Source organism: Quercus lobata, chromosome 6 (genome assembly GCF_001633185.2).
Source record: "Quercus lobata isolate SW786 chromosome 6, ValleyOak3.0 Primary Assembly, whole genome shotgun sequence".
NCBI classification, from domain to species: Eukaryota; Viridiplantae; Streptophyta; class Magnoliopsida; order Fagales; family Fagaceae; genus Quercus; species Quercus lobata.
The window spans coordinates 7,786,866-7,800,377 of NC_044909.1; the positions used below are offsets into that span (position 1 = coordinate 7,786,866).

Consider the following 13,512-nt stretch of genomic DNA (forward strand, 5'->3'; position numbering starts at 1 on the left):
AAACATCAAGAAGAATAAATTAAATCACAAAGCCCCACCTTCTCCAAATCGTCATTGCAAATGTCATTAATACTCTTACCCAGTCCACTTTAGTACGAAATTTCTATTTAACCAAAAAAAAAAAAAAAAATTGAAAAGAAATTTCTAATACTACAAAAAATTTCACAATTTTTATTATAATTATTTTACATTATGACTGATTATTTATCACTTTCTTATAAATCTATAAATTACTTCTTCTCCATCAATTATAGTCTAATTATATGTATGATCGTGGCAAAGTTGACTTAAAAAGCTAAAAAATTTTGCTCCATTTTTAAGCCTTGCCCATTCTCATAAGCATTGGTCCTTTATATAAATCTCACAGACCTCAAGTACAAAACAACTATTCTATTTTTGTTTAGACTATTCACAATTGATATCATATATCAAATAATCATGTTGAAGCAGCAGCAGAGCCAATTTGTCATAGTCACATATCCTGCGCAAGGCCATATAAACCCTGCCTTCCAATTTGCAGAACGCCTCATTCGCTTGGGAGTGCATGTCACCTTCTTCACCACCGTTGGTGCCCACAGTCGAGGCATGATCAAAAGCCGTCCTCTTGACGGCTTGTTGTTTGCCACCTTCTCTGACGGCTATGATGATGGAGTTGTGGACGATGTTGAAAAACAATGGGATCAGCTCAAGCACAATGGCTCCAAAGCTCTCACCGACCTCATTGTCTCCACCGCCAATAAACAGTGCATAGTCTACACAATGCTTCTACCTTGGGTTGTTGACGTGGCTCGTGAGCTTCATCTTCCTTCCGCCCTTCTTTGGATTCAACCTGCAATGGTTTTCGACATATACTACTACTATTACAATGGTTTTGCCGATGTTATTGGGAATGATAGCGATGACCGGCCCTCTTATTCGATACAGTTACCAGGTTTGCCATTACTCGCTACTCGTGACCTTCCCTCCTTCTTGCTTGCTTCAAACCCATACGCTCTTTTACGCCCTAAATTCCAAGCCCAACTTGAAGCACTTGAAAAGGAGAGCAATCCTAGAGTTCTAGTGAATACCTTTGATGCATTAGAGCCCGAGGCTTTAAAAGCGCTCGAAAAACTTAACTTGGTTTCAGTTGGACCGCTAGTTCCATATGCTATTTTGGATGGAAGAGATCTGTCAAATGGCTCCAAAAATTACATAAAATGGCTCAACTCAAAGTCTGAATCATCGGTCATTTACATTTCATTTGGAACCTTATTGGTGTTAAAAAAGCAACAAATGGAGGAAATTGCACATGGATTGTTGGATTGTGGGAGGCCCTTCTTGTGGGTCATAAGAGCTAAGGAAAGTGGAGAAGAAGAGAAGTTGAGTTGTAGAGAGGAATTGGAACAAATGGGAATGATATTGCCATGGTGTTCCCAAGTGGAGGTTTTGTCACATCCTTCACTAGGATGCTTTGTGACACATTGTGGGTGGAATTCAACTTTGGAGAGTTTGGTTTTAGGGGTGCCAATGGTAGCATTTCCACAACAGTCTGATCAAGGGACGAATGCGAAGCTAATTGAAGATGTGTGGAAGATAGGGGTGAGGGTGACAGTGAATAAAGATGAGATTGTTGAAGGTGATGAGATTAAGAGATGTTTGGAATTGGTTGTGGGAGATGGAGAGAGAAGGGAAGCAATTAGAAGGAATGCCAAGAAATGGAAGGAGTTGGCTATGGAGGCTACCAACGAAGTTGGTTCTTCTTCCTATATCAATCTCAAAACTTTTGTGGATGAGATTGGTGAAGGTAACCTCGTTGTTAAAAGTGTGTAGGTTTGCTGATGAAATAAAAGAAGTGTTCTTTTATTTCATCACTCTCATTGGCAATGTTATAGGCACTCAATCTTGCTCTTGCAACTTGTTATGATGCTTCACATGTAATTATAGAAAGTGATTCTAAGACGTGTAAATTCACTCTCAGGGATAGTATTCATTGGACACTAAATCATTTTGTAGTGGCTGTCCATGTGGCATGGTCCTCTCTGATTTCAGTTTCCTTTAATTGAGTTTATTGTGAGACAAATATTGCTGCTTATAAATTAGCTAAATGGTCTAGGAATCAAAGTTGGGTTGGTTCCTTTGGTTTGGGTTGTTGCCCTTCCAGTGTGTATAGTCATGTAGAAAGGGAGGCTGTCTCTTTTGTTTCCTTATAATTTGCTTTCCGTTGAATAATATTTTCAACTCTTCAAAAAAAAGTTTTTGTTTTTACACCCATACTTTCATATATTAAAATGTGTATATTTTTACATTAATTGTGAAGACTGGTATAAAATAGTAGAGATAAATGAGCGTAACGAGTTATTTTCCATGGGCAGTAGATTTATGTTTTTTGCCTTTGTCTCATCTTGTCATTCATTATTTGTTACAAGGTTATGGGAAATCAACTGTGTAGTTTGGAATATATATAATTGTGGTTTGGTTTGTCCAGTAGCCATATGCATATTAGGTCTGGAGATTCTAACATTTTACCCTTAATTTTGTAAAAAATTGGCAATATGTCCCTGTTTGCAAACTATATAGGGGCGTGCCCCTGTTTCGATACTCGATTACCCTAAAATCGAGTTCCATGCAAAATTTTTTTTTATAAGTATGATTGCCCCATATTTAGGGTAACCTATAGTGGCGTTTTTAAACCCTATAGTGACGTTTTAAAGCCTTATAGCGGCGTTTTCCTGCAATTTTTTTTTATTAGTGTGATTCCCCCGTTCAGGTAGCCCTATAGTGGCGTTTTAAGCCTTATAGTGACGTTTTAAAGCCCTACAGCAGCGTTTTCCTGCAAAAATTTTTATAAGTCCCCATACTAGGTTCCATGCTTTTTTTTTTTTTTTTTTTTTTTTTTTTTTTTTTTTTTTTAAAGTTTTATTGGGCATAACTCGATTTTCTACGAATTGAGTATTTCATTGGAACTCGATTTTAAGGTAATCGAGTATCGAAACAGGGACATATCCCTATATAGTTTCGAAATGGGGGCATATTGCTAAATTTTTTTAAAAATTAAGGGCAAAAGGCTCGAATCTCCTATTAGGTCTTCTAAACATATTTGTGGACCTCACATTTTGTAATATAAAATTGGTTGTTAACAATTAGCTAATTACATCTTAATCAAATTTCTTGTACTTTACTATCTAAGACTAAGCAAATCCTGTTTCTATCCCAAAAATAGAAAAATAAAATAAAAGATTAAGCAAATCCTACTTGCCATATTTATATGTATTGGTAAAGGGACATGATTTATGTTTTTTGCCATTGTCTTATCTTTTCATTCTTTATTTGTTAGTAGGTTGCGGCAAATCAATTAAGCAGTTTGGAAAATATATAATTATGGTTTGGTTTGTCCAGAAGCTATATGCATATTAGGTCTTCTAAACATATTTGTGGACCTCACATTCTGTAATATAAAATTGGTTGTTAGCAATTTGCCAATTACATCTTAATGAAATTTCTTGTACTTCACTATCTAAGACTACGCAAAATCTGTTTCTATCCCAAAAAATAAAAAATAAAATAAAAGATTAAGCAAATCCTACTTGTCATATTTATATGCATCGGTAAAGGGGCATGTGTCAACACTTTGTGCATTTACTAGTTTTGGAAAAAGTATTTTATATTAAATAATATCACGTTATCGGTATCAAAATCCAATAACAAGGAGACATATATACAAAAATAACCACTCACTAACACATATTTTTCATTTATTAGCAGGGTAGTTATTTTTTACTGACATGTCTCACACTTATTGGATTTTAAAACCACTAATATGGTATCATTGATACTAAATACATTCTCTAATTTTGGAATCCAACTTTGCTTGTTTATCCTTTGTAGTCTCCCTTTAGGTTAACTTAGCCTTACTTGTTGTGCGGTTCTATATCGTTAATACCGGTAATTTTAATTCTATTAATTGTTTTAATTCCTTGTTCAATTTAGTTTTATGTATTGTTACTTTCTGTTCAAGTTAGTTCAGTTTAGCATTCAGTTACAGTTAATTTAATCATGCTTGGTCACGTCTAAATAGGAATACATTATCACAATTTGGTTAAAGTCTTCTTTGTAGAGATAATATCAACTGGACTTCCACATTTGGATTGTGAAGCATGAAATTGCTGCCTTCACATTGCCATTAACTAGCCTAATTGATACGTTGCTAAGTTATGCAGTTGCTGCTGAGAATTCCATATACAACTGAAATTGACAAGAGACTAATAGCACTCATTTTTATTAGTTTGGAAATTAATAATGCTCAGGTGAAACTTTAGAAATCTAAATGACAAAATTAAAATGCTTAATTATTAAGCTTCAAAGATTAAAAAAAAAAATTATTAGATAAACTTCATGAATCAATAGTATATTTCAACCAAAAAAATTATGAAAAATTAGAAGTGCCTTTATCATAGGGCATACAATCCATATCAACTAATCGATGATCAGCCATAGCAAGATGCCTTAACACAACCAGCTAGAGTTAGAGACTCATGGGAAGCGAAAAGTATCTATGATTCTCTTTTTCACAACATATTATATAACTAGGAAACATATTTTTTTGTACTAGTTCGCATCTACTATTTCACATATATTTCTACAATTGATAATGCATAAATGTTTATATTTTTTAAAAAGTCCACATTTTAACCTATAAAAGTGAAAAAAAAATATGAGAATGAAATTTTTTTTATATATCTATATGACCTAAGGATAAAAGCTATTACACACATTTACACACCACATGTAAAAGTAATTGATGTGAACTACTCATAACCAAATGTATGTAATAACTAATAATCACTACTCATGACTTGATTGTTCACTTGGTGCTTCCATTTAGGGGTTGCTCCATATTGAAGCCAAGTTTGTGCCCACCCTAAATTTTTTTAGGCTCAATATAATTAAAGTTTAGCAACAAATGTGATTATAGACTAAGGCTAAAACTCTACTTAATATTTTTTTTATTGGATGTGAATTTTGACAAATCCACCATTAGATTATATTTTTTTTCTTATATCCTTCATGCTTCCAAATTTCTAGAAGATCAATGGTCAATAGCTATATCTTCAATTAAATGTTTAAATTTCAAGTTTTTATAGTCTAAAAATATACATAAAAAATAAGTTTATATATCAAATAGTAAATAATATCCGATTAACATGAAATTTGATATATGTTTTAAGAACGTTAAGAACAATCAATTTAACGGTTAGATTTTTAAAATGTGTAATCATGTCAATTTGTTTCGTGAGAATTATAGTCTTAGGTTATAACTAAGTTTGTACGCAAACTTCGTTCTTAAACTTTGGTCATCTTAACAATATATTAGACCCTTACCAAAAAAAAAAAGCCCAAGAAAATTTTTCTCTAACTAAAATTTTAAAGAGATATAACTTCTGAAAGTTCAAATATGTGTAAAAACACCCTTGAACGTTTAGACCCCCAAATTACAACTTAACCAATTCAAGCATTATGTCAAACAACTAGTGTGCGGAAAATTAACATAAGCTATAATATGGAATTGGAAAAACTATCTAAGCCAAATTAAAATCACAACCCACAGCAGATAATAAAAGGCAAAGATAAAAGGGAAGGAAGATGCAAACACAAAGACAACACGCGATGTGTTATCGAAGAGGAAACCGAAGCCCTCGGCGTAAAACCTCTCCGTCGCCCTCCAAGCGTAAAACCTCTCCGCCGCCCTCTAAGCAGTAAACAATCCACTAGAAAATGTAGTTGGGATACATGGACAGCAATAGACCCTCCAAGCTTAATCCACCCAGTGTACCTAAGCCCTCCAAGCTTCTTGCTCCAACGAGGTTGCGCCGAACCTTTTTCTTTTCTAGCTTCCCGGATTCCGCTACTAGACCATAGCATCAACCAATGAAGATTGGTTCCTTCCTAACTGCTTCCCAGAACACCAAAAAGCCCTCTCACAGTAATGGATATGGTGAGAACAAGGTTTTGGTAAAAAGCCTCTCAAGGATTTGGCAATGGAGAGAAAAAGAGTTGATGAATTTGAAGATGCACTTATGTAAAGATTGTGGATGAATCAATCTTGTTTTACTCTAGGGTTTTTCTCTCAAAATTATCTTTGGAAGCTCTCTTTCTTTTGTGGGTATAAGGGGTATATATACTAGGGTGAGAGAGGAATGTGAAACGTTAGGTTTTTCAAAACAGGGCTGGCTCACAGCTTGGCCTCGCGACTTGACTGAGTCGCGAGATAACCGTATGGCCAGTTGTCCTGTTTTGTCCTATAGTGCTCCAGCTAGCATGATTGTTCACCTTCTGGCATGCTTGGCACGTGTGCTGCGTCTGGCGGCTTGTAGCCGCGAGTCACTGTTTTCTTGCACACTCTTGAGCAAACTTCACTCTATCTCACTCACTACCCTTACAACAAGCCCACCTAAATACAGGGTTACTAAATGCCGAAATACAAGCAAATTTGGCACGGAATAAAGCCAATTAGATGGTTGAATAAATTCAACCTTACAATCTCCCCCTTTGGCTATTCCATGACAAAACCCTAAAACAGACTCTAAACTTAACACATGAGTTGGGAACAGTTAAGCAAAACTCACTCACACCTAACTCTAGAAGTTGTGAAGCACTTGAATCATATGAACATAAGACTCCTGAAACACAACAATACACCATGATCATTGTAAGCAGAAAATTGTGAAATGCATATGAAATAGGCAATATGTGATTAAGCAAAGATGGAGTTAAGAAACAAACCATGGCTTGATCAATCAAGTAATCACTACAAGGTAGTGACCACAATGCTCATTCACACTTGGAATGAACACTAGGACATACAAGCTAACAAGCTCAATGCAAGTCTCTTGCATGCCAAACACTCAAACAATGCATAATAAACTAAGTATATGCATCTAGGAACAATCCTACAAGGGCACAAGAGAGATAGTACTTAATAGAAAATGCAATACATTTATATAGAAGTACTAATTTAAACAAAGCATAAAAGGCTGCATAAAGCATGGTACAAATCATAAAGCCTACAAACTATGCATAAAACATAACCCTAAAAGCTTACAAAAGCAACATGAGTACAAGAACAATATATCCTGAAAAACATCAACAATATATATAAAAGATTAAACCAAGATTGTAAGTTATGAGTTAGAAACAAAAATACACCAAAGCCACAGTGTATTAAACCCATAGAAACAACACATTATCTAAAACATAAGAGCAAGATAAACTATGCTCCCTCTCAACATAAATCTCCCCCTCAAGGTCTGTTTCTCAAAAATTTCTCCCCCTTTTTGACTGGAATGGCCAAAGGGTTAGTGCCCATGATGTGTGGCGAAGCTGTCGAATTTTGCAGAGAGAATATCCAGCTGGTCCTGCATGGCTATCATCCTCTCAGACTGCTCTGTCTGGACTTTCCTGAGTCCATCAAGTCTATCCAGGATTACTTGAAATGCGTCTTGAGGTATTGGAATTCCTTTTGCCCTGAAAATCCGCATGAGAAGGCTAGGAAAAATCAGCTTAGCTCGGGAAGTTGTTCTGGTCTCTTCCATGATTGTATCAAATATATGAGAGCTGATATCAATGAATGTTTTCTCTTTTAGCTCCATAAGAAAAATGGCTCTGGCATTGTTGATTGTAGTGAGTTTCTTCACAGGATACAAGTTGTTCATCATAATGATGGTAAGGCACCTCATGTCAACTGGAAAAACTGTGGTATTAAGACACTTTCCTTCTCTCTGTCCACCAATGCGGTTTTGAACAGTTTCTATAGACAACATTCTGTCTTTGTAGTTGGTAAACTCATGCTCTTCTAAACCCTCAAGACCAAGGACCCTATCAATATCATGAGCATCTAGAGTGAATTCATGCCCTCTTACCCAACAATCTAGCTCATCTTCCCTAATCTTCACATTAGAGTAAAATTCTCTTATTAGAGGCTCACACACACCCGGTAATCCATTTAACAACTTTTTCCAGCCTCTGCCCTCAAAACATGTGGGAATAAATGTATCTTTTAGGTCCACTAAATTCACAAATCTCTCTTGAATTATGGTTCCCTTCATGAAAGAATCTTTATATCTCTCAAAGTGTTGAACCGACCTAAACGGATTAGAATCCATTTTCAATCGTTTGTCAGCCTTCTTTGCAGGAGTTTTCTTCTTCGGAGGTGAGGGAGCCATTTGTGAACAATCAGAAGAGGCCACAACAACATAGTACAATACATGTGTAGAACAAATCAGAACTTTGTTAGTGACAAGGACAAAAATGCCACCACTCAGATGAACTAAAACAATTAAACCCCATGCTACTGAAATCAACCACACAGATGAACAGGCTTAAAAAGTGGATACACAGGAACAAATGGTATAATGCAAGGGAGAGATTTTGAAGACATCCGAAAGACAAATATATGTCAATGAGACATACAGATTGATGTGTATGACCTGACTCAAAGAAACAAAAGACAGATGCACACAATAGATGGACAGGCACAAATTTCAGCACAGTAAACCTCACATCCAAAAAAAAAACATTTCGAATCAACATATTAACATAAGATCAGACAAGAAGAGAAACCAACAAATAGCAAACCCTAGCTAAGCACATGAAGAAAAAAAACCAACCAACAACTTAGTTAAAATCAAACTAAATCAATAGCTTCCACAAGCTAAGCAAGGACAAAGAGCAACAGCCGAAACAAAAAACCCATATAAAAAACATAAACAAATGCGAGTAATCAAGAGGGAAAAGCACAGAATCAAGTGAAATAGAGTTCAAGAAAAAAAAACAACCCATACCTGTTACTAGAAGATTTCGAACTGAAAGGAAGCAACAATGAGGTTCGAAAATGGAGGCACGGTGTGAATGGGTAAGAGCAGTTGAGAGAGACAATGAACAGTCACAAAAAGATCGAGGGAAAAACTAAATAAGTTTTAAAAACTCCCCCTATTTTTGCCAAACACGCGTTTTTCACGACTTAAGTGAGTCGCCAACAAGACGCCAGGTCAAGCCGCAAAAACACTAAAAGACAGAATTTTGAAAAAAAAATTTCTAAGTGTTTTTCGCGACTTGAAGGTCTACCTGCGAGAGAGTCGCGAGCTGAGCTGCGAAAATCTTTGAGTAACCCTCACGACTGGACCTTCCACTCGCGAACAAGTCGCCAAATATGACCCGTGAACACGCGACTGAGGCACACGACTTAACTTACTCGCGACTGAGTCGCCAAAACAAGGTAAAAATGGATTTTTGAAAATTTTCAGATTTTTCTAACAAAATACTTTCCAAAAACACCTAAAACACTCAAAAATCTTTTTGTGCTTGAATTAACAAAGATTGAGCATGTGAAAACACATTTCATCAAGTATAATCACACAAATGAATATGGCATTTATTGAACATAAACTTGTGTGTTGTGTGTGGATATCAACAATGAAATAGTCCTTAGTCTAATGTGAAGTTTCAATGATTAATTCAACCAAGGCATACACAATTAGCACTAGATCATGTGATCTATCTCAATTATAGAAATATGTATATATGACCTCCCACAGAGCTTGATAACATATCTTGGAGCTTTACATTTGACTCCACTTTCAATCATACCATTTGATCTTTTTGATCCTTTTTGAGACAATCACCCCTCATTGTGAGAGTGATATTTGATATTTCATTTTAATGAACTAGCCTTTGGCTTTTTGAATAAATACTCACTTTAATTTTAGGTCGCTCACCCTTTTTCCTAGTCGAATACTAGAATGTGCGACAGGCTTTTGCAGCTCAATACCTCTTTTCATTTGGAGATTTACATTTGGTGAGCTCTTTTTAACAAAAATAAAAATAAAGAGTGGGAAGATATATAGACACAAATCTATGCATGTCTCAAGATCATCATAACCATTCACTAATCATTCATGACAAGTTTGAAGATCTATTTACAACAATCACATAGATTTCAAGATTTCTTCCACAGTGATATGAGTGCAAAGAAACAAGCAATGCTCGAAAATGCACAAAGCCATTAGCACAAAGGTACAAGGCAAAACAAGTTTTGAGACAAAAACCCAACAATGTCAATCAAACTTTTTGATTTTCTGATTTTTATGTAAATTTTTGGATTTTTGACATAAGAAGAAAAAGATTGATAAAAAACAAAAACAAAAACAAAAATATGCATAAGTAGACAAACAAACAACCATCAACATAAACAACAAGCAATCAATCAAACATCGTCACAAAGCATAGGAAGTATTAATGCATGGACATGTTGTAATGTTTATGCATGAGTACCCTTTTTCACCCACACGTCACTTGCATTTGGGGTGATTTCCTTATAGGATTGGGTACGGGAGTTAGGGCTTTCAAACCTTCGTGAGAAGCTTTTCAAGCAGTTGGTGAATGCACCAATCATCTTCATCACGTTCATCATTCCGGGATCACCATTTCGATCTCTAGATTGTTCATCTGCCCAATTTCTTCTATCATTTCTAGGTCCTCGTGACCTTTGAGGAGTTGCACTATTCTTTACTCTCAGCTTTTGGCAATTTGGTCGAGTATGCCCTTGAAGTCCGCAATGATGACACACATAAGTTAATCTAGGACCTCTTTGTGGTCGTGGACGAGACTTGGCACGAGATTCAGACCTGCCCACATATTGATTGCGGGGATTCAACAATCGTTGGTTCTCCACATTCTTCTTCTCCTCCATCTTGAGCTTTTCAGCAGTAAGGTCAACTTCAACTGGATCTTTAGCCTTTACAAACTTCACTTCTTTAGTGACAGTTCCAAATGAGCTACTTCCTTCAATATATCCCAATCCGGATTTGTCTGAAAAACTCTTTTGAGATGAAATAACATCATCTAGCTTCTTGGTGGTGAACCTCTCTATTTTAGCATTTGCTTGCACAACCTCTTACTCAAGAAATCTCACTTTTGTGTAAGTTTCTGACAGCTCACCATTTAGTATCTCTATCTAATATTTGGCCTCCCTATATCGGATTAAGAGACTTTTATAGTCCTTCTCTGCCTTCTTCATTTTTCTCACAGCAGCCTTGGCCACCCTTGTGTACTCACCCGACTTCTCTAGGAGTGAGTTATAATTCTCTTGAAGATTGGCTGTGCTTTTATCTTCTTCAGCATCTGATTCTTCAACAATTCCCAGTAATTCTTCATCACTATGTTCTCCAAGGTCTTGTACAAGCAGATTCAACTCGTCTGAAGACTCAACATGAGCAATAGTCATAAAAGCTGAGTAGTTCCCCTCTCCATCACAACTTTCTTCAGATTCTGAGTCGGATGAATCCGAGTCACTCAATGTTGTGGCATACACTTTGCCTTTCGATTTCAAATAATTCGGACATTCTTTCTTAAAGTGTCCATGCCCGTTACATTCGAAACAAGTGACACCTTGTGTAGGTTGGGATTCTTTTCCATCTTTCTTTTTGAATTCCATTTTCTCCCTTCCTGAACTTTGGAATTTTCTTTTATCACCAAATTTGCCATTATTTTTGAATTTCAAGAACTTTCTGAAATTTTTAACAAAGTATGCAACATCTTTGTCAACCACATCTTCTCCCGATGAGTCTTGATCTTCCACCTTCTCATTAATGGTCTTAAGAGCAAGAGATTTACTCTTCCGTTGGTTGGGCAACGACATCTCATAAGTCTGAAGAGAACCAACCAGCTCCTGGACTTTGATGTCATCAAGGTCCTTGCTCTCTTCAATCGTTGTCATTTTAGCACGAAAACTTTCCAGCAATGATCGAAGGATCTTCCTTACAATTTTAGAATCCTCCGTTTTCTCCCCCAAATTGAACTTGCTGACAACCACCTCATTTAGCTTCCCATAGAAAGAGTCAAAGGACTCATCCTTACTCATTTTGAGCTCCTCAAACCGAGTGGTCAGCATTTGCAACTTGGTGTCTTTCACTTTCTTCGTGCCTTCATAGGTGGTTTCCAATATCTCCCATGCTTCTTTGGCAATGGTAATGTGGGAGATCCTGTGAAATTCATCTGGAGACACACCACAGAAAATAGCATTGAGTGCTTTACTGTTAACATTAGATGCAGCGAGTGCTGCCTTATCCCATGTGGATTTGGCTGCCTCAGGTCTGGTCCAACCAATCTCAACAGCATCATAAACAGATTCATCAATTGAGCAAGAAATGCTCTCATACGAACCTTCCAAAAAGTATAATTACTACCATCAAAATATGGAGGTGCATTTAGGGATTGAGACCGATCCATCTCAATAGGGAGTCAAGGATCACACAATGGTATTGAAACCAATAAAAGTGTACCCGCTCTAATACCAATTGAAAGTTCAAATATGTGTAAAAACACCCTTGAACGTTTAGACCCCCAAATTACAACTTAACCAATTCAAGCGTTATGTTAAACAACTAGTGTGTGGAAAATTAACATAAGCTATAATATGAAATTGGAAAAACTATCTAAGCCAAATTAAAATCACAACCCACAGCAAATAATAAAAGGCAAAGATAAAAGGGAAGGAAGATGCAAACACAAAGACAACACGCGATGTGTTATCGAAGAGGAAACTGAAGCCCTCGGCGTAAAACCTCTCCGCCGCCCTCCAAACGGTAAACAATCCACTAGAAAATGTAGTTGGGATACATGGACAGCAATAGACCCTCCAAGCTTAATCTACCCAGTGCACATAAGCCCTCCAAGCTTCTTGCTCCAACGAGGTTGCGCCGAACCTTTTTCTTTTCTAGCTTCCCGGATTCCTCTACTAGACCATAGCATCAACCAATGAAGATTGGTTCCTTCCTAACTGCTTCCCAGAACACCAAACAGCCCTCTCACAGTAATAGATATGGTGAGAACAAGGTTTTGGTAAAAAGCCTCTTAAGGGTTTGGCAATGGAGAGGAAGAGAGTTGAGAAATTTGAAGAGGCACTTATGTAAAGATTGTGGATGAATCAATCTTGTTTTACTCTAGAGTTTCTCTCTCAAAATTCTCTCTAGAAGCTCTTTTTCTTTTGTGGGTATGAGGGGTATATATACTAGGGTGAGAGAGGAATGTGAAACGTCAGATTTTTCAAAACAGGGCTGGCTCGTGGCTTGGCCTCGCGAGTTGACTGAGTTGCGAGATCCAGTCGCGAGATAACCGTATGACCAGTTGTCCTGTAGTGCTCCAGCTAGCATGACTGTTCACCTTCTAGCATGCTTGGCACGTGTGTTGCGTCTGGCGGCTTGCAGTCGCGAGTCACCCACGAGGTCAAGCCGCGAGTCTCTGTTTTCTTGCATACTCTTGAGCAAACTTCACTCTATCTCACTTACTACCCTTACAACAAGCCCACCTAAATACAGGGTTACTAAATGCTGAAATACAAGCAAATTTGGCACGGAATAAAGCCAATTAGATGGTTGAATAAATTCAACTTTACAATCTCCCCCTTTGGCTATTCCGTGACAAAACCCTAAAACAGACTCTAAACTTAACACGTGAGTTGGGAACAGTTGAGCAAAACTC

General features: G+C 36.8%; 1 protein-coding gene across 1 annotated transcript; it reads left to right on the forward strand.

Annotated features, from left to right (window-relative positions):
• The first annotated feature begins 271 nt into the window (after nt 1–271).
• Nucleotides 272–2,032, forward strand: LOC115994111 (crocetin glucosyltransferase, chloroplastic-like). The gene has a single exon (XM_031118141.1). It carries the CDS (start codon nt 439–441, stop codon nt 1,807–1,809), a length of 1,371 nt encoding a protein of 456 aa, XP_030974001.1. The 5' UTR covers nt 272–438; the 3' UTR covers nt 1,810–2,032.
• Nucleotides 2,033–13,512: the final 11,480 nt, after the last annotated feature.

Excerpts from the sequence above, each read along its gene's own strand:
- LOC115994111 (XM_031118141.1), top strand. The coding sequence starts at position 439 with ATGTTGAAGCAGCAGCAGAGCCAATTTGTCATAGTCACATATCCTGCG.